Below are 22,672 nucleotides of genomic sequence, written 5' to 3'. Positions count from 1 at the left end.
TATCAACGTGTTTACTTGTGTTGCCAGGAAACAATTGCGGTGCCCATTTGTGGTTGCCTGGTGGGTGCTGCAACCCTCTTCCACGAACCTCTCTGGAAAAAAAACAATATCATGTTGGATCTAGTTTACTGTTATCTTCTGCTCACACATCTGTGATGCGTTTTAGCAATACCAGAATGCTGCGTGTTCATGACATGAACGCGGGACGATGTTTCTTCCTGTGGGAGTTTGAAATGTGTTCTGACTGCAGACACTTCAGGTGTACTTTAGAGGTGCTTTGCTGATTGAACCATGGAAGTTTACTGTGAAAGAACACTGTATACATGTAACGAGCAGACACTTAACAGAGTGGAACTTAGAGCGTCATTGTTTGAAGGGTAGAGTCACCAAAGCGTCGGTATTTGAAGGGCTGGGAGTCTGTTCTCCTCTGTGGACGTCTATCAAAACCAGCCTGGATCCCCACAGGGGGAAAAAAAGAACAAGTGTGTATAAAAAAAGAAGCAGCAGTCAATTCTTATTATGACCATACAAGGCCGCCTCACATTCCTGCCTCCGACATTAACAGGCTCTTAAACTCGGTTCCTGGTGCTCGCCAAAACTCTGGGGAGGGATTATTATCTAGCTACAGTGCAGGAGGCATTTATTTATCTGTTTTTACTATGTGGAGGGAGTTATGGGAGCACGGCGAAAGGTGGAAGGAGGGATTAGCGTGTGTAAAAGGCTAATAGGAACAGATACGGGGGGAAAGACAATGAGGTCAAAGAGATGTATGGGAGTGTAAGTCTGGAATGAGAAGTTTCCTGCTGAAGGCCTACCGACTCCGACGACTGATTCAGTGGAAACGCGCTGCATGTGATGATGATGATGTGTATCCATAGAAACTGTTAAATTGTGGGAATTTGGATCCAGATCTGGATTTTAACACATAACAAGTGATGAAATCGGCATTACAGTAGGAGTTTAATGATATATTGAAGTACTTTCTGGGTAATTCCCAAATCCTAACAACTTTGATATCATCCACTTAAGATTCCACTTGCACCGCCCCGATCACAGCATCTTCATTTCTCATATTTAAAAAATCTGATTGCATATTTCCACAGTTTCCTATTTATATAACTTTTCCTTTAATTTACAGGTTCCACATTGTTCTGGGCTCACACACTTGTTAGTTGTTTTTTTATAATGATGTCTCGATTTCATATATGCAGGTCAGTAGGTTAATCCATGTTAGTTGAGAGAGAGACATCGGTATGTCAACTCAAACTCCCACGCACGCACTCACTCACTCACACACACACACTCACACACGCACGCACTCACTCACACACACACACACACTCACACACGCACGCACTCACTCACACACACACACACCTCTTCAGTATCAGAGTGCTGTTCCATGTCATGAGTTAAGAGTCTCCTCTGTGTGGATGGTTTTTCCACTGCTCTGTTCTGCTCTGCCTGGCACAGCAGTTGAATCCCCTCATTAAAACCAGATGTTATTTTAAGAAAAAAGACAAATCCAACAGGCATTCTAGTGTCCACCAGGGGGCGACTCCTCTGATTGTATAGAAGTCTATGAGAAGATTACTCTACTTCTCTCTTGATTTATTACCTCAGTAAACATTGTAAACATGAGTTTATGGTCTCAATCTCTAGTTTCAAGTCTTGTTATGAGCCGTCTAAGCATTCGTGGAAAAAGTCGAGATTCTAAACTTAACTTCTACTACTTTAATAACTCAAGTCAATAAAAACAAGCTCACAAAAACCTAATTGTTGCATTGTCGTGAATATAAGTACATTTTGTCAATGCTTGAAGTTCTTTGCAAATGAATAAGTAATGTAATGTCTGATTTTACTTCTTTGTTTTTTTTCTTCCAATCCTATAGGTCACCGTAATGCAGTGTTGGGCCGTCAGGGCCAGCTAAGCCTTCTCTGCTGGCCTAAACACAATCACAAAGTTATAGCTATTTTATCATTTTTCACAAATACACTACATGTATTATCATTTTTGTTCCCATTGCACAGCTCCTGTCTTGCTCTGTTCCAGCACAGCTTGTTTTAAGGAGAGCTTTTATCCAATCAGATTCAGCCCGGTGTTCGTTCGCCGTCCGGTGTTCCGTTCGCCGCGTTTGTTTTGTTGACATCTGCAGTAACTGTTCATTTATCTATCGTATCGTTTTTATGAATAATATGAATGGCTCGCGCTCTAGCGCAGCAGCGTTGCTGGATTGATTGGTCATGCTTGACATTTTATGTGACTGGATCTTGTCGTTGTGTTAATTACATTGATGCTGACTTGTCCGTTAATGAAGCATCCCGTCATCGTGGGGTTATTTCGTTTTTTTGTTATGGTTCAAAAGGTCACACATCACATCTGTTAGCGCAGTCCACCGAAAACATTATATTTCCCACAATTTAAGCTTCTGCATTTTCCAAATGCACTAGTATTATTCGAAGGTATTGTTCAGTTCGTAAGCCTCGTACCAAACAGTTTGATACGAATACGTGTATTAGTACACCAATAGAAACAAATAACCGTAGCTCATAGGACAGCACAGAAGGCCCAGCTATAAACGGCCTGCCACTGCCTTAATGGTATGTAGGTGCCACAATAAATATGCAGTTGTAAAGGTTGAATAGATACTTAAAGAATAGATAGAATCACACTTGAGAAATAACCTAAAAAGCAATGTGTTTTTTTATCAGGGTCACATATTTTAAGGTCAACTGAGTTCACCTTGAACTGAATTCGGTGTTGAGGGTAAAAAAGGACACTGAATGTGTCAATGGTTGGAATGAGTCATAAAGTAATGATGCATTCAGGGCCGGATACTTCCCCCTTTGTTCTCAGAATGCTGCCGTTGTCATCAAACAGTAAATCACAAATTCCACATTGATATGTATTATTTACAAAGTGGTTACGAAGACGAAGTCAAACCCACATGGATGAGTGTTTACTGTTGTGGAAAGAAAATACTGCTCCACAATTAAAGCTTTTAAACCATAATTTAGTTTCATGGCCTCTAATCAGGACATAGCAGAGTATCATCATCACCATGTCATCATTTCACACTTTAACCTGGAGTGGAACACTAATTACCTCTGTGAGAATGTTTCCATTTTACGGCATTGAAAAGAGGAAGAGTGAGGTTGACAATGGCAGGAAAGGGAAACTTGCACAGAGACGTTTGGCCGAAGCCACGAGGACGGCTGTGAGGACACACACAGTGGAGGCAGGGAAATGATTAAACATAAAACATTTGGATGGCTTGCAGATATACTGTAAATAGAGTTTTCTTATTTATGCTGTTGGACCCGGTTTTAGTAGTAACACTTTTAGTGGTACGTCTGATTATAAACCAGACTGTAATTATGCCGTTTCTGCAGGTATTTTTTATTTAGTTGAACTTATGTTAGTCTCGAGGAACTAGTCATAAATAAAAAAATTAAAAGAGGTCTGCCTTCATAATTCAGATGACTCTAAACACGGCGTCTCGCACCGCCAGCATGTTTAACTGAAACAAATATTTTCATCCGTAAGACAGAGTCACTATCCAGTCAAAACATCATGCAATGCAAATAGTAACCAGGAGACCCAAAGTCAATATGAAGCAGGTTTAGGTCAATAAAATACTGCTGAGCCCGGCGAGGATCTGTTATTGTCGACATGAAGCTCTATGTAAATATGCCTCGATGAGAATCATTACTTATGTCTAAAGGTCCTCTCACGGCTGCCATGGAGCTCACAGACAAACCACTGTGACGCTGGAGGCCCTGCACATACTTTTTACAATAACCGTAACATCATTAAACCGAGGAGGACAAATGGAGACAACGTTGCTATTCTTTGGGGTAAAACAAACAAAACTAGAGAGGTGCACTCAGAAGAGTGCAGATCTTCACTAGGTGTGTCTGCAACGACCACGGCTGTATTGTGTGACTGAATGAATACAACCCACAACCCCCCCACCCCCAATCCAGACAGCAATGGTTTGGCTGTGCGAGGACCCATTGTTGACATGATCCCGTAAGGCCCAGAGAGACATTGTATTTGTTACCGGGCTAACACAAGATCCATCAGTGACTGAGTGTTCTCTCACCACTAATCTGCCCTTCCACAAGTAAACACAATCAAGATGTCTGGGCCCGTCTGGACTGCTATGGCAACGTCAGCTTCCTGGCGACCGGTTTGGATTCCTCAATCAAGGGTGCTGACTAATTGATGAATGCTAACAAATACTGACCAGTTTGTTCTAAACTGAAAAAAAACAGGGGAGCCACCTCTGTGTCTACATTGTGTGAAAGGTTCGACAAACTGAAAACTGGAAGGAGAAATGAGCTAACGTGCCTATTTTGTGAGTTATTTTAATGTGTGAGCTATGATCATTTTTTTCTAATTCTCAAAATGGACACGATGAAAGCCTGCAGTCGTTTTTGGGCAAACGACTTTGGCTCAACAGGAAGGATTACAGTCAGAGCTGTAAAGATTGAAATCTGTTCAACTTTTGCTCAACAGGTGCTTCCACCCTGTCAGGCAGACGTTTACAAACCTCTCAGAGCCTTCCTACAGACATATGAAGCCCATTTAGTCCAACACACAACGTCTAATTTACAAAGCACATGTCCTTGGATACATCAAAAAAAGTCCCAACGTTTTCCCGTACTTAATATATCAAACAGCTTTTGTCTCAAGGCACTCAGATGCAATGCATTGTGGGGCCAATTCTTGCATACACATAATCCACACACTATGCAGTGTGAAGGCATTATTTTTTACATCATACTTAGTAATAGCAGCATATTAGTATGTAATTATATCTGCTATCACTGCCTTTATACAGTACCACGGTATTGTTAGCCTGGTGAACAGATACAGATCATTGTGTCTGAACTGGGATCACTGTCTTCTGTTGGCCTCTGATCAGGATGATCTCAGCATGAAGAAGAAAGTAAAAATCTGGATGCCATATGATCCACACATCAACAGATATATCAAGCTCTTATCTCTAAGTACCTGTCAAGCCTTTGGGCGAGAGAGCGAGAGCGAGAGCGAGAGAGAGAGAGAGAGACAGAGAGAGATAGAGAGAGAGAGAGAGACAGAGAGAGAGAGAGAGAGACAGAGAGAGAGACAGAGAGATAGAGAGAGAGAGAGAGAGAGAGAGAGAGAGATAGAGAGAGAGAGAGAGAGAGAGAGAGAGAGAGAGAGATAGAGAGAGGCAGAAAGTTACACATGGAAGACGAGAAAGCAGAACAACAAAGTGAAATGATGAAGGATCTAGAAGGGGAGAATGTGGAGAGTGAAGAGGAGATAAAGGATCCAGAGGAGCATCTGTGACACGAAGGAGTCCAAGGAGGAGTCGACCTCGTGATATAAATGTGGGACAAACCACAGTAAAGAGGGAGGAAAATAGAGGGAGGGATGATGAAGAGGCGAAAGGAGATCTGAAGGTTGGATGAAGATGAGCAGAGGGGAACTTTCCCAAGAAAGACTTTGAGGAATTGGAGAAGGAAACAGAATCCTGAAACCTAGTGTGTAGTTGAGATCAGTATGAAAGCAGAGTTGTTCTAACAAGGGCCTCCTTTCGCCAGATGGTCTCTGGTTTGATATATTTGTGTCTTGAGATTTTTGTTATCAACAATAATGGAAGTTATTTTTGACGTTGAAACATTTATATTTTATTTTCAGGATTCCATTTCAGGATTTCTATCCAACTGAAAGACGGCATGAATCAGATTGTTCTGTAGGAGTTTGTGTGAGAGTTTATTCCCATTTACTTCAAGTCATCTAGACTCGTCTCTGTTTTGTGATTCTCTGTTCGCCGTGGAGGCATGCCAGGAAAACAAAGTTTCCTTCAAGAATTCAAGGTAACAGGAGGTGATTCATAGATAAACAAAAGGACATTTTGTGGGTGGGCCAGACTCACTTTGTGAGCCGCACGCGCACACATCATATCTGACTGTATCATTGGACATGATCGCTCCTGTCGGCTGGATCACTGCCTGTAATGCCAGGCCTTTCTCTATAATGACATTCCATTAAAAAATGAATTGCTCCTCGCTCCCTCTCTGCAGGAATGTGGGTGGTGAGTTATCGGATTGTCGGAGCGCTGGCATTCATACCAGTTGTCTTAAGATGCCGTGGCTGGTGCTCCTCCTCGACCTTAGTCGGGGAAAGCTTTTCAAATTCCATCGCACAGTACGTCTGTGTTTAACCCGGGATGATGGAGCCTGAACAGCCAGAACTGGATGTACTGAAAGTACGAATCCCTCATCTCATCCTGCCATTTGTGAAATCTGGAAACCATTTTGATTCAATTTTAGTGAGAACTTTCTTAGGAGATAATGAATATTTGCAGTTTTCTCCCCAAAAAGTACTTTATTTGAAGATGAGGAGGAAACACTCAAACTGCACCATTGTGTACATGTACCTAAAGTCTCTTCTTCCTGATGTCTTCCTCAACATCTCTGATCTGGTCTGTTGACATAGTGATCCAATTTCCTCTTTGCATGCCTGAACTGCTCTCTTACGTTTCTAGTGTTACAGGAATGCAATCAGGATGCTCTGACTCTGTGTACTTTGTGTTCCTTCAAGTAGCTCGGTGATGCATATTCTTAAGTTTAATGACTGCTTTTGATTTTGCAGCCGAGGCAGGAGCTGAAGAATGTGAGCCGAAATGATCTGCAGGTGTTTGCACCATGTCCCGAATGGTTGCTACTGGAAACAGGGAGCTGCTCTTTACGAAAAACATCTCCACGCTGACTCCAGCAGTAGCCTTGTGTAAGCAAGTCAGATATAACTGTGATCCTGGCCCCGCAGCCTTTACTGTCAGAACGACTTCATACCGTATTTAAACTACACACAAAGGGCCTCCACACACCGGCAGCGGGACAAATAAAAATAATTAAACACAAAAATACTCGCCTGCAAATATTTTGCATCAGAACTGTTGTCAATAGTTACTGAAATGTTTCACAGTTGCAACACTTATTTGATAAAAAGGTTGAAATGGGCCCACTGACCCACGAACTGTGAAATAAGACGACTCAGTCAATTCTTTGTGATCAGAAAACATGTGATTCAACAAGCCAATCAGATTTGGCTCCCCTTCATACGTCACATGCAGGCTCATTAGAATCCTCCTCTACTCATCAGCGTCCTCCAGCTCCGATGGGAGAACCAGAAACATTCATCATCATTTGGCGTTGGTGAAGTAAGCCACCAGCAAATCAACACTTCAGCATCTCAGCTCAATATATTTTGTCCATGAGCAAGCATGGAGCCGAAGAGCAAAACAAGTTCCGCTCCCCCGATGGAGACGGTGGTATGTGTGATGGAGTCGACGGCGTGGTTCCACGTAAACACGATGCAAATTGGTGAGGAATGAATCGAAGCAAATGTCCCGCGTTAAACTGCAGCACAATGCACATTCAAGCATGAAACAAATCACGTGCAAATTCCAACAAGCACACAAAAGGAAGAAGACCTCACTCTCCTCTGCACTGCGTTGTAAACTTGTTAACTACGTCTGCAGAAAACAAAAGCTCTAATTTTTAGATCAACGATGCAAGCATAATGCTAGAAATGCTCCGGCTTCCTGTGATGGAATTTCCGACACTAGACATTTAGAGAAAGCACACAGGAGGACGTTGGAGAGCGGTGATCCTGGAGCTGGCCAGGCGATTAGGTCACATCAGGTCTGGCAGAGTTGTGGTTGACAGAGGAGAAACAGCAGCACAGCTTTGGGCCGGCTGCCATTTAAGACAATGGGGCTTCTCAGGGATGGAGCTTCCTTGAATTGTGCACCGTTTCCACGCAGTGAATGAAAATACGAGCCCCTCGGAGGTGGTTTTTCCATCATGGCCGGCCCGCTGCATAGTTCCCATCAGAGTGTAACAGCTGATACGTCAGAGAGCGCTCACCCTGAGCTGAACTGATATTTCAAAAGGTGCACTAGACGACATTCGGAGCATTAATGGCAGCAGACAACTATTTGCTTTTTAAAGATATAGTGTCGCACTCCCTCTGTGTGTGTTGTAATCATAGAGTAAGAGGTGGACGTAGTCATCGTAACGTTCACCGCGGTTTTAAAGTCCTTGAGTTTGGCATTTTGTCCGTCGCCATCTTGTGTTTTTTGCAACCATTGAACTGAAGTGACCATATTTGGACTTCGGAGGAGTGACGTAGAGACGGCGTATACGGCTCTGGTAGCGGCCTGTCAATCACAAGGTGGCCCCGCCCTAAACATTATTGTCCATAAAGTACCATCATTTACTAGATGAACATCATGCTGTATTGAAGAAGACTTGAAACTAGAGATTGAGACCATAAACTCATGTTTACAATGTTTACTGAGGTAATAAATCAAGAGAGAAGTCATTTTCTCATAGACTTCCATACAACCACACCTCCGGTTCCCCGTCAGGTAAACACGTTAGCTGCATGCACTGGCTCAGTTGCCGCCATGTTGAGAGCTGTTGAAAAGCAATAGAAATGCTCACAATCGTAATTACGCACCTTCAAAGGTAAGCTATTCTTGGATGAGAAAGTGGTTCACCTACATGAGGTAAGGAGGTCATGGGCTAGATGTCACCACCAAGTTTCTCTTTAAATAAGGTGTGTGAAAACTGACAACTTGTCAATATTCATGTTCATTGATTTTTGTTTTTTTAATGTTTGGTGTGTACCACAAATTAATGTACAAAGAAAACTGATGAGCTGTTCACAGGTGCACAAAATAAATTGTGGATAGTAATGAAAAAACAGCTCCAAACCTTCTCCGGAAAACAAAAACATGGAAAAACCTTTTGGCTTCCTTGTTATCATTAAGTCTAATTAGCAGTGGCATTTTAAAGTTTCAGTTTAATGGACACCCACTGACGCATCACTTCCTGTTGCGTTACTTCTAGCTGTACTTTGGCCGTAGTACACCATGGCAATGATACAGCGGCTCAATTAGCAGTATCAAAGGCCCTGAGCATCCACACAGGTGTTTTCAGTTAACGCCGATTAGATCTCTGCTCAGGTTAAAGCTGTGATGGGAACGACGTGAGGTCAGCACACTAATTACACCCAGAGAGCCTTTTCACAAGAGGACATGTCGTAGCAGGACAAGCTCAGGGGTAATTACTGACATTACCAACGGCTGTGCTCGGCTTTAATAAGCCTCTTCCAGTGGCGTGCTGTTGCACGCTGGCTCACTGTTATTGGTTTCACACGTGCTTTCACTGCTGTGGTATATAATGCCAATGATCAAAGGGGGGGGGTCACACTTTTCCATGACTTTACTGCACTACCCGGATGTCGTGGAGCACCTTCACTAGACCAGCGGGTCTGCTCTGATGCTGAAACAGGTGCAATGAACGTGTGACAGGGATGTTTAAATCAAGCTGTCTGGAGAACAGGGCTAATCAAGCAGAAGTGAAAACATCTGTGTGGGAGGACCACAGCTGTGAAAGTGGAACAAAGTCACTGCGTGAGTGATCAGGTATTTAGCTCATGCAAAGAGTGGATATTAGTCAAATTATATGTATACATTTACAAAAGAAAAAGATGTTAAAGTGCAGTTTATTGGATGAAATGGAAGGTACACGGCACAAACACAACAGAGGGACACAAAACGGTTTCATGTGAAGCAGTTTCCAGTGTTTTTCCTGAATTCATCAAGTCCTCTGGGTACCATGCCTTCATTCCTACACAACAACCTGACAGTGTTCATATCCATCAGGACCCCTTTGGATGAAAAACAATAACTACTGTCAGCACTCCGTGATTGGTTTGTTCAACGTTTCCCTTTTTATTTATACAGAATTATACTTTATTTCTAAATATCTAAATCTATAATCTAATATTAGATACCGCTTTGTGGAGGCTAATGGAGATCCAAACACCTGTACAGTCAAATGTAATCTAATGCAGAGGCTGAATCTTTTGTGAAGATCAATTCTACAGCATTTTCTGATTCAACATTGGCAGTATTATTGTACTGGATTAGAACTGCTCATTAGATGTAGTGCAATCAAACATCCTTGCAATAATCCACATCTTTATGCACTTTGTTTATCCACATTAATATACTGACGGTATTAGAAATATCTGTCTTAATTACAGATCTGTTGTTTGTAAAGCAATAGTTTGCACATGCAGGTATACCTCATGAACTGGTAACTGATGGTGTACACTGGACGGTTTTCACATAGTTTTTTGCCTTAAAATACTATGAAAATACTACTATACACCTCATTGGATTATGTGCAACAAAACAACTCCAGCAGCGGAATGTATTGTTATCAGAGTGTTGGCCATTTACTTCAAAATCTCTCAATGAAATTAAGGAAGTTATGATTTTCATTATGACTTAAATTCAGTTTGGTCTGGAGTACAGTGCAGTGGAAGCAAAGCAACCCCAACCCTGATATTGCTGCATAGAGGAGAGTCTCAGTAGTCTCAGTAAAAGGTGTCATATTAAATCAACGGCAGGTTCTAGAGGAGTAGAACAGCACCGATACCATTAAAGACACCAATTTGATATAAAGAAATCTGACAATACAAAATGAATCTCATCAGTAAGAAAACACGGTGCAAGAAAGGCGACAAAAAAAGTACTTGTTGAAGGAAGAGGACTGATTTTAAGGCAGATAAAGTGATGCGACGGATTTATCAATACTGTTATGAACAAAGAAAAGAGCACCCAAATGGACTCACTCTTGTTGTACGTCTCTGTGTTAGAGATGTCAGGCACTCTATGTCAACGCAACCAAAATCATCCCTCCCCATGTGCAGCTGCACCAGTGTTTTCTTTGTTTTTCCCGCTGCGGTTCTCGTCTCAGCCGAACCCCATCCTGGTTTCACAAGTGGTTGTGGAGGAGACGGTAGGGAGATGCTTGGGCCCCTCTTACGCCACGGTTTTCTTCTTGCACTCCACGGAGCAGAACAGGAAGCCCTGCACCGCCATGAAGCGCTGGCCCACCAGGCCCTTGGAGCAGCCAGAGCACTTGAAGCAGTGCGGCTCGGCGTGCCAGTGGTACTCTCCGTAGGAAACCCTCTGGGCCTCGGGCTCCACCGAGTTCTGGCAGGCGGCGCATTTCTGCCGGAGGACACGATGATGTCAAGGCAAATAGTCGGCGTTTCACTTTCATTTTGTTATTCAAGCTTTCCATTTAGGTTTCAGACATTTCGTCTTTTCAACGAACACACTGCTGAAAACACTCCAATCAAACTCTACTGTAGCCGCACTAGAAGTGTGAACATGAGGCACGCATGTGCACATAAACATATACAGAGAGAAATAAATCAAATATTGGTCCAGGTTTTTAACAGGGAAAAGTGTTTTCCTTTAAAGCCAATTGAATTCAAGTGGAAAGTGAGTTTTGGGGCAAGAAGCACATGGTTCTTAACATTAAGTATAACGTTACATAGAAGTGAGTCTTTGTGGGGATTATGTCGGATGAATCGTGTATACACATGCTGAGCGCTTCACATTCTTGACTTCTGGGCAGCCGGTGTTGTTTTACAATCCTTCTCTGATATGAGTTTTACTCTGAGCTCTGCTGTTCAACGTGTGTGAAACGCGTTTACACCAAATGAAAATATTTGATGTACTGCATTGTTTCAAATATTAACGTACAGTATTAGACAACTATATAAAAATCTTCATTATAATAACCTCCGTTCATTTTTTTGATTTTGCCACTAGGATATTACTGTCGTTAATATAGATCCTACTTTCTACGTATTTGTAGGTCAGACAGGACTCTCGTCAACCTAAACCTACACACTAAGACCTAAATAGTGGTTTGGATAAGAGCTTCCAATAAACAAATACTCATACATTTCAGCTACTTGAACAAACAGAAAGACAGAGAAGGAAAGTCTCACCACAGCGTAGCTCTTCATGTAGCACGGCTGGCAGACCGGCTTGTCGTTCTCCATCACATACGTCTCTCCGGCGAGGATGCAGTCGCAGTCAAAACAGCAGAAGTGCTTCAGATGCCAGTTCTGGCCCTCAGCCTGAGTGTACTCATTACTGAAGATCAGCTGTGGACACACACAAACCCAAATGCAGGTCATATGGTGCTACATACCTGAAGACTACAGAAGGGCTGATGCATCTAAAAACCACACAATAATTGTGTTGCAATGAAAAGAAAACGGGACAACTCACCTCATCGCAGCCTCCGCAGCGCGGCTTCTCGCTGTCTCCATAGTGGCGTCCACAGTACAGCTTTCCTTTCTTCCAGAAGTAGATCATGTCCACCAGCAGCTCCTTGCAGGTGCAGCACACGAAGCACGCCGGGTGCCACATCTTGTCGTAGCCGGCCCGCTCGGCGTAGACGGCTGGCTCGCCCAGACGCATCGGCTGCTGGCAGTGATGGCACGACTGGGAAGGAGAGGAGAAGAGACGGTGGTCAGGACGGTGGAGGGTTTGATTCCTCGCTTTATTTAGGAGCGCTTCTAAGTCAATCACCAGTGAATGTGTTTTTGATAAATTACTTTTTGTTGATTGATTTATTATCATTAAATTGTTAAGTTTTCCTGATTACGACACACAATGCATGTATTAGATGGAGTACCAATGTACTGTATGGATATCTAACTGTACACAAATAGAATACTGCGTTAGAACAGCGAGATGCATTCTGTCCCCAAAATATTTCTTTCATGTCCTTTAATAATAACAAAGAATTATGATGTACTTCCAGTCGGTCGACACAAAGGCCAACATCCTTCTCTTTGACTCCATCTCAAAGTCAAGAGGGCCTCCTTTGATCTGACAAACAGGCTCTTCTATCAGGGAACATTTGAACCTTCTGCCCTGGACTCACTGAATGGTGAAGAATTCCCCTTTATAAACACCGATGTTATTAGTCAAGATGGTGGAGTTATGGGGAAGGTAGCGATAAGTGAATACAAAGTTGTTAACGACGCTCCCTGCCGGGAGAGAAGAGCGTACTGTGAGGAATAAAGACGGAGGATGAAGCTGAGAGAGCAAGAGAAGGAGAATGTGAGAACAACACAGTGAAGAGAGAGAAGACGTCTTCAATCACAAGAGAGAAGAAGTGGCTGCACACGGTGGGGATGTGACTCACGACCCACTGTGAATTGGAACGACATCATCCTGAGAGTCGGTCTTATGGCTCCACCTAGTGTCCTGTTTAATCATGACTGACAGCAATGCACTGTGGGAACACGAGGATAAATCTACTGAACTGTTAACACTAAGATCATAATTTAAACGTATTCTGGTGTGGATGCCGACACAGTGCAGATGTACAGGAGAGAGACTGCTTACAAAGGCCCGCTGTGGTAGTCCAGCCTGCTGCGCTCCAGGGACGCCGATGGCTCCAGCAGTGGCAGTGGTACCCATGGCTCCTCCAGCTGGCCCCAAGCCAGCAGACGGTCCGGTCCCAGGCCCCGGAAGTGGTCCAGCACCACCGGCTCCGGCCCCTCTACCTGCTCCGGGTCCGAAGCCAGCACCACCTCCGGCCCCAGCCATAGGCCCAAAACCAGCGCCTGCAGCCCCTGGGCCGGAACCAGCACCTGCTCCAGCCACGGCACCCCCAGCTCCCGGTCCAAACCCAGCCCCTCCGGCACCGGGTGCACCTCCGGCCCCAGCTCCTCCCTGCCCTCCAGCCTGAGCCATCTCCTCAGGCAGCATGACGTCACCGACCCCCAGGGCCTCATCCTTGTACTTGCGGACGAACTGCTGCATCTGCTTGACCTCGGCGGGGCTCAGCTCGTGGCACATGGACGGGTCCTGGTCGTGCTCGGGCAGCTGGCGGGCCATCTGCTGCCGGCGGTAAACGGCTCCCTCTGTCCCGGCCACCGGGCGCTTCTCTGCTGGGAGCAGCTCGATGTAACGCACCGCCTGGAGGTCAGAGGGGAGAAGAAAGAAGAAACTGTTCAGACGGAACGAAGGACAGATTGCATGAAGGACAGAGACGAGAAGAGTGCACGGAGAGACGTTAAGGACCAATCAGGAAGAGAGTGAGGGGAAGAACAAGGTTCCTACTGATACAGCGCTAGACTAAACACACAAGACGTTCTGGTAGCAACTCCAAGCACCAGATTAGAGAAATGCTGAGAGCTGGTGACTATATCCTCTTTTTAATCAAAATTCATTATTATAATCAAATATCTCAAAATATGCCGGCTGAAGAATCTTAAATCCTGTTTCAGGATCTCAAAAGCCTTCACGAGGAGCCCCGGAGTGCTAAAACTATACCATGGTGCTGCTCAGGGGAACCGGATCCTGTAAACTTCTGATCAAAGAAGAAAAATAAAATACAGGCAGGTAGCCGTCCAACCATTACATATGTCTTACTACAGTCCTGTGAGTCACAAATACCGGATATTTAGTTTTTTGTCAGAGCATCTGATTGGTTCATAGCTGTCAGGATGCAATGACAATTTCAACTAAATTATCAAAAGTATTTTGAAGAAGATTCCCAACCTTTCCTTTAATATACAATACTGTAAATGATGAATCAAATATCAAAACAAATCTAATTAAAGCCTCTATTGTAGCATTAGTTTGAACTCTTACCAGATACTTATTGGCTACCGGTGGCGCCCACTCATAGGTGACAGACTTCATCGGCACATCTTTGGGGACTGGCACCAGATTGGCTGACGTGGCGCCGACAGCAACCGGCACTTTGTTAACCTTGACAGGTGTGAGGCCGGCTGGTACGGCCTGAGCCTGGGCCTGAGCCTGAGCCTGGGCCTGAGCCTGAGCCTGGACCTGAGCCTGGGCCTGGGCCTGAGCCTGGGCCTGAGACTGGGCCTGAGACTGGGCCTGAGCGCCGTTGGGTGCCCAGCCTGCAGCGGCTCCAGCAGGCTGCACAGAACCAGCGGTGGCCGACGGAGGCACCACAGTGCAGGAAGCGCTCGGCGGCACGATGTAGGCGGTGCCGGTGCTGGGCAGCGTGATGGTCACCATGTTGCCCTTGTAGCTGGGGATGCCGTCGGTCTTCAGCTTGGCGATGAGGCCCGTGTACTTGGTGTCCTCGAACAGCTTGCCCACCTTCTTGTTCTCCTCCGAGTTCATCTGCACGTTGTGCTCCGTGAGGCCACATTTACAGTTTCGGCAGATTTTTCTGTCAGAGGAGAAGAAGACGGAAACATTTCAGATTTACAGATATCAGACGCATGCATGTGTTATGTATGTGTATTATCTTGTGCGTTAACATGTGAATTCCTAAAGTGATTTATACAATACATCGATGCTTGGTTCAGTGTGGAACAATGTCCTTATTTTCTTGTTATATGAAGCCCAGCGTTCAATTCATATTCAAATATCTGCTCTTCTCACATGCCTCGACACAGCGGGCTTCATATTTGCAGAGGAACTATGACATCATTTATGGCCGCTATGCTGCATGCTTCAACATGACCGGGCCCACAGACTTCACTCAGCAGTGTCGAGCTTTATAAGCCCGGTTTATACTCATATTGGTGAGAAGAAACAACAATAACGGCAACATTTATACTCAGGAACAGAATCAGGAAAGATACCTTTAAACTAAGGCTGACATTAACTACATTACAGGTATTTTAAATCCAGAATGATCTACATCCACGTTAACTAGCTTGCAGTCTTCTTCTTACCCGTCACATCTCGGCATGTTACCTCCACCTGAGGATCACTGGAATAGTGCGACCCTCTGCATTATCTCACCTCGTGCACGTTTACGAGTTGTTCCGTAGCGCTACTAGAGCACTTTAACGGTAAAGAAGTGTGATCAAATTATGGATATGCAGCACAGTTTTCACATGTTTTATGTTTTTGGAGTTGAGGAAAGCCTTGAACTCGGTGGAAAACAAGTGTCCGAGTGTAACGGTACCACATTCCTGGCTGAAGGTCAGACACACTAAACCCCCACAGACCGCGGTGGGCCTTTGTGCTGCGACGGGCTTCAGGGCACCCGTTGCTGTCTTCAGGAAAACTAGCCAAGTGTGGATGATTGTCCGGACAGAGCAGTGTTTCATGAGCCACTGGCCCAAATAAATGCACGTTTTGTGCCAGAGATGGGAGGCAAAGGCAGAGAACCGCGGGTAGTCCGGCTGCTCCTAAACGGTCCCATGTTGTTGTTCTGTTAAACTACGACGGGGTGCTGGGGCCATTGTAGGTAAAAAGAACAACAGTTACACAGCCAGTGGGGAGTAAAGCTATGACAAGAAAACTCTGATATTCCCTGAGATTAAAGTGGCTAGTTTACGAGAAAAGAAATCAAAAATTCATGAAAAAAAACTCTAAAGCTCAAATAGGGAAGTGCAACATCGTGGTGAAGTCAGCCGTCTGAATTTTGTAGTTTATTTTATGTTCCGAGTTGTTTTTTTCAACATGAATAAATACAAATATTTGTGGAAGTTCAAGGAAAGTAGAGACGAACAACTTCCGTCTTTGATTACACGAAGGCGTGTCTTTTATTTCAGCACAGCTAACGGTAAAAAACAACCGTTGAGAAGCCATTATTCCAAACACGTAGCGAAAGCAACAGACAAAAGGCCCATACTGTGATACCATGGCAGTTTAACAACCTATTAGAGAGAGTTATGTCCCGAGAGTTTGTTGGAGAGAGGGACGCCTGGAATACTCCGGCACAGAGAGGTGGAGAGGTGGAGGGGTGGAGAGGTGGAGAGATGGAGAGATATACAAGTAGAGAGGAGGATCGTTAAGCATGCTCGTCTTTAATATTCTCTTTGATAATCACAGACTAACATACTGATGAAAGCAGGTTTCTACTGCGGCTCACTCTGCAGCTCCTCCTGAAGGTTCAGTGTTTTGCTCAACAGGCTTCCTTTAACCTCAGATGCTGCTCACTTACTGCAATTACCCAGAGGCCTCTAGTCTCGACACAGGAAGTCAAGGGGCGGGTTCCCCACCGTTAAACATGTTTCTGACGGTTCCGTGCTGCCTGACAGAAGCTGTACAAACCTCCAGAAATGAAGCTCGAAGCCTTCACACTTGTCCTTGCACTTCAAACAGGCCGCTCCGGCTCCGAACTCGTGTCCGAGGGCCATCTGTGAAACAGAGCACATGAGGGAGATTATGAGGGACGTCGTGGTTTTGTGTGTGTGTATGTGTGTGTGTATATATATACATATATACATATATATATATATACACATATATACATATATATATATATATACATATATATATATATACATATATACATATATATATATATACATATATACATATATATATATATACATACATATATATATATATATACATATATACATATATACATATATACATATATACATATATATATATATATATACATACATATATACATACATATATACATACATATATACATACATATATACATATATACATATATACATATATATATATATACATACATATATACATACATATATACATATATATATATATATATATATATATATATATATATATATATATATATATATATATATATATATATATATACATATACATATACATATATATATATATATATATACACAGTGTATATAGATGTAAGAAACAGAACAGGCAGAAATGGTTGGATACTGGTTTCTGTGCCAAGAGGTTAAAAAAATAATTTCACTAAATCTAATCTACGTGTATTGTTTAAACTAGGATGTGCAAAGTACATAAAGTGTAATTTATTAGGAATACGCTCAAGTCTTATTCTAGTTCATCTTAAAAATGTACTGCAAGTCATTTATAAACAGGCAGTGTTTGGCCAGCCCAGATAATACAATCAGGCGACACAGACTCAGAACATATTTGATGCTCAACGTAGGAAATAATTCCTCTGAACCGACGACTAGCGACAACAAAAGTCAGGACAATAAACAAAATAACTGATTCTCGATCCTCTCCGCTGCTCCTCTTCCTCTCTCTCTAACATCTGCATCCTTTTCCTCGTCTTCAGTGTCAAGCAACGCTCATGTCCACCGTAAGCCTTTACCACTGCTTATAACCTTATATGGTCAACTGCTCCACGCTGTTGAACAGCCTGGTTGAGTCTCAGCAGGAACCTCCTCTCGTCAGAGAGACGTTTTGACCCAAAAGACGCTCACAGCCGAGGAATGCAGACAGACTCCTGGTTCAACATGATGTCAGTGTTTAGCTTCTCTACACCTCAGACTCTCTCCTCTGGAGCTCAGCAGCGAGGTTTGTTTAGTGAACACGTCGGTGGATCCCAGTGAAGCGTCTCTTTAGGATTAAATGGATCATGTCCCTTTAATAGAGCTTTGGGAGTCATTTTAACCAGTTAAATGATTCTTTAACTCTAAATCAAGTCGCACCAAACTTTAAAACTATCTTAAAATGAAGTAAGTTACACTTCTTTACTCTGAAACGAGATTAAATGGAATTCTGTTGCACCAAAACTTTAAACTCCAGTTTAAATGTGAACCAGTATTATCTTTAAACTTACACTTGAGGACATTTAACTATTAAAAAAAAAAGTTTAGTTTGTAATAGAAGAGGAGCAGCTGATGAAATATTGAGTCCAGGCTTCACTTTCTACCTTTACAAACATGGTCGACAAACGTTGTACTTTCTCCAGAGGAAGCTGTGAGCTACATACTCGCTCGCCATTTTGCAAAGATTGTGCCATTTTCATAGAATCAACAGCGTTCATTTTTTAAGGTTCTCTGGACGAGACGATCGGCTAAATCACCTCAAATCTAAAAAGTAAGAGTTTTAAAGCGAGCCGAGCGAAGTGTTCGCTGCTTGTGGACGATGAAATATTTGTCTGAGGTTGGTCAGTGTGTGTGTGTGTGTGTGTGTGTGTGTGTGTGTGTGTGTGTGTGTGTGTGTGTGTGTGTGTGTGTGTGTGTGTGTGTGTGTGTGTGTGTGTGTGTGTGTGTCTTTCCTTGGAGCACAGTTACACAAAGTTGATGACTTTGTATTGTGACTCAGCCCACAGGGTGAATGAGTTCAATAGAAACGCTCTGCAAAGACGTTGTTTGGACATCAATGATCAGTCCGGTCTGAGTCACGTTCATGAGTCACTGCCTGGCAGCAGGCCTGAGCTCCAGACCAGAACCTCGGTAGTCACCGGCTACGGAGCCGTTTAGTTGCAGCCGCCTGCAATCAGACTTCCTGTTTCTGCAACACCAATAAGAAGCCTTTGACAACTTTAACTGTGCTGTTGTTTGAGTTGTCTTGTACGTCTGTAGAGTTTTATTTCTTTAAATGTGTCTGCTTTCCAGAGAAAGTCCCACAATGCAACAGAGAACTCTAAATGATCTAATCTGACTCACACAACTTCAGTTTAACAGAACTGCAGTGATGATAATGTCCCAGCCCGGCACAGCGTGCTCGTTGTCTCAACTCATTACCTCGGCCTCGTCTCTGTTGGAAGTCGGCATGAGCTTAATTGAGCGTAACGTCACCTAAACACACAGGTCGTCCTGAAAAGAGCAGCTACAGCGACCTGCAGACAGGAACCCTGCGGCCGCTGGAGACTAACAGCTGAAGTCATCCAGCTGCAGCTTACTGCACACATGCGTTTTAATGGAGGTTAACTAGTTCAGGTTACAAACAGGTCTCACTGACCACCATCTGTTTGGTGATCCTGCTCCAGTCACAGTGTCTAACAAACAACCAGGAAGTCAAAATAACAGCAACATCTGGAAGGATACGGACCCCCAGGACTCCATGAGAAATGCTTTTAACTGCTCAGCCACCGGTTATATGTTCTGGATTAGATTTCAGTTCAAATAATGAACAGGGAGACTTTAAAAAAAGCACATTTCTAATTGGTTACACTGCGCTGACCCAGGGGTCATAAGTCAACTGAGCAGAAGAAAATGTCTGCAAGAATCATGTGAGGGTCATCCATAATGACCTATATGATCCTAAATTTTCTAAATATAATCCCTGTCTGGGTAGAAAACACACTTTCTGAGAACCTGCAGAACATTTTAAGTCACATAGCAGACTTGTTTTTCTTGCATGACCAAATTCCATTAAAAACGCCCTTAAATGTATGAACACTTGGTTAAAAGCTTAAGTACATGCCTATGAATACATAACTTCATATCGAATAAGCACTGCTGAGAGCAGCTCTACAATTCGGCAGCTGATTCATTTTAAACAACAACTCTTTGGTGAATTAGTTTGCATTTTACTGTGCAGATGATTTTGTGGTCGGTGAACCAAAACATCAATATTGTAATAACTAGAAGGCGTTCTTGCATGATATCCATGCAGAACTTTGCATCGGCGTGTGTTGTTTTGCTAAATAATTGCGAACATGTGAACAACTTTTTTTATGAGCGTTTAATTCCTGTTTTTCTCAATGAACGTGACTCTTTCGAAATAAAAGCCGAAAAACAAAACATCAAAGTCGGTGCTACGGCTACTTTTCTCGCCACCTGCCCCGTGTCTCTGCACACCTTCTCAGGGCGTTCCCCCAGTCTGAGGGAGCGAGGACACAAGGAAAGGAGGGAGGGGGCGAAGCTTACCTTCTTTACTTCCTTCTCTATCTCCATTTTTTATTTTGGTCCGTCGGCGCGACGTTTACTCGGTCACAAACGAAGCGAAGAGATGAGCCGCTGCTAAAAACAAACTGTCAAAAACCACAAAGTGACAGAAAACGGACCGGAGAAATACTACAACAGCCCGGTTCACTCTCCGGTTCTTTTCCTCGGAGGTCCTGCTAAACACTCGTGTCAAGTTAAACAGAATTACCAAAATGGTTTCCGGTGAGCACTTTCAAATTAAAACGCTTGTTCGCCATGTTTACCTTTTGGAATGTCGTTTTACAAACTGTTCTGTAACTAATTACCTTAAAAACTATTTGACTAATAACATTATGAAAAGCAAGAATCAAGAGATGAACATTTTATGTGGGACAATAGTAAAATGTATAAAAGACAGAGAGATCATTTTAAATATATGATAACATTTTAAATAATAATAAGTAAATACAAGAGAGTGGATCACTTATGTAAATTAGCAGCATTCAGACAGCAGTCTCAGGCAAGTTGCAAAATATGATCAAGTTCACAGTAACTGACAAATGTACACCTACTTTACGGCCACAAATAGAAATTCAAGTCACCACAAGATCAGCATATAATCAGTGTATAAAAAGCTATTTTGATGGTCTAATAGTTGCACATTGAATACATTTGATCCACAGAAAAATAGCTTTGTTAAGCCCATAAAAACGATTGAAAATAGATTGAAGAAAATATTTTATATCAGGTTCAAATAAAAACACACAATACCACTAATGAAGATACAATTGGCACAAAACTGCCCTCTAAACACTTCTACAAATTTCATTTCATTTGACTACCACCACACGGTCACTTCACACCGTTTTTAACTTACATATTATGAAAACTGCACGTATGGTAAAGCAGACTTAACAGTTGTCATTCAGGCATTTTTCTTTCTTTTACTTTGAAAATACAGATTCCTTACTTCCGGAAACACGTTTACGTCTTCTCTCGAGCTTGATGCTGCTCTCACTTTGGAGGTCCCGTTCACTTTTCATTGATTTCAAAGGGGGGACTTCCGCAATGATATATCTTCATATTGACCAATAGGAATAGAGAAAGTGGGCAATAGAGCGCAGGACGACCAATCGGAGAGCAGAAGGGGCGTGTTCTTGTCACACAAAGGATGTGATGGTGTTTAGACCGTTTTGACAGATTCAACCTGTTTTAGTGGGCTACTGAATCAAGATGCTGTTTTGTCTACCGAAGTGTTTTCTTTTTATTGTCCGTGTCATGATGTTGTCATGACATATTGTATAAAAAATAAATAAAAAAAGAGGGGGAGAGAAAGATGTCAGCAAATGTGGTGATATGTGTGTGTTTTAAAAACATACATTTTTGAATGCAGTATGCACATTTTAATTTGAATTGGACACACACACAGAGACCTAAACGACACAACAACAGCTGTTTTGTTTCTTGGTTCTTAATGAAACTCCTGTCAAACAGCTGTTGCCTCACTGACAGGAAACAATGTGCTTTGCAACTTCCCCTGTGAACTGCTGCTGGCCTTCTCTAAAGGAAACAACGCTGTCACACCCTGACAGGTCAAATGGTGTATTCTGTCAGAAGGACCAGGTTTGATGAGTGTGGATGCTGTGATCCATGCAATCTGGTATCAACATCTGTAATACAGATTTCTTTTTTATGTTTCAGCGTCTATAAACTGTTTCCCTCGTCTCCAGGGATGTCGTCATTTCTTCTGCAGTATCCAAAATGTCATTGAACCTCATTGCGATGCTGTGACCTGCATCCATTAATGCGTAAAAGGTATCTGAGAATGGACACATAAATCTTCAGGTTTTAGTTAAACTTCACAACAATGGATATGATGTCTAAAAATAAACCATGTCAGCTTGAGCCACATAGAGTGGCTGCAACACTGTGCAGGACTCCAGGCACTGGGGATTAGTCTGTGTAGCCAGGAAGTCTTTTCCACGAAATTAGAAATGTAAAGATAAAAAACATTTTAATATTTTATCTATTTGTGTGGCGGAGGTTGGTGTTACAAAAAAGATGACGTCATGGTGTCCATGTGCTGATTAGGTTTCTCACACCTTGAGTCTGGACTGTGGGTGGCTCCCTCGATCAGATCAGAAACACCTCACAGTAAAAACATTTATTGTAGTTTTGTGGCAAAACTGTTGCCATGTAAGTTAC

At 43.0% G+C, this 22,672-nt stretch overlaps 1 protein-coding gene across 2 annotated transcripts; it reads right to left on the bottom strand.

Moving 5' to 3' along the window:
• Window positions 1–9,552: 9,552 nt before the first annotated feature.
• tes (testis derived transcript (3 LIM domains)) lies at window positions 9,553–20,676 on the bottom strand. 2 transcript variants are annotated; one of them, XM_076089638.1, is made up of 8 exons: window positions 20,471–20,676; window positions 16,944–17,029; window positions 14,748–15,102; window positions 14,550–14,705; window positions 13,296–13,871; window positions 12,168–12,383; window positions 11,882–12,040; window positions 9,553–11,090 (listed from the first exon to the last, which is right to left on the bottom strand). In XM_076089638.1, the coding sequence occupies exons 1-8, from the start codon at window positions 20,495–20,497 to the stop codon at window positions 10,899–10,901; spliced, it is 1,767 nt and encodes a 588-aa protein (XP_075945753.1). In that variant the 5' UTR covers window positions 20,498–20,676; the 3' UTR covers window positions 9,553–10,898. The 2 variants fall into 2 exon arrangements, with proteins under 2 accessions (XP_075945753.1, XP_075945752.1); XM_076089637.1 differs by having other exon boundaries at window positions 14,550–15,102.
• Window positions 20,677–22,672: the final 1,996 nt, after the last annotated feature.

The sequence above is a fragment of the Anarhichas minor genome, unplaced genomic scaffold, assembly GCF_050575085.1.
Source record: "Anarhichas minor isolate MPS153535 unplaced genomic scaffold, ASM5057508v1 ptg000011l, whole genome shotgun sequence".
Lineage (NCBI taxonomy): Eukaryota > Metazoa > Chordata > Actinopteri > Perciformes > Anarhichadidae > Anarhichas > Anarhichas minor.
The sequence above is the reverse complement of the archived record's forward strand: the minus strand, read 5'-3'. Positions and strand labels throughout refer to the sequence as shown.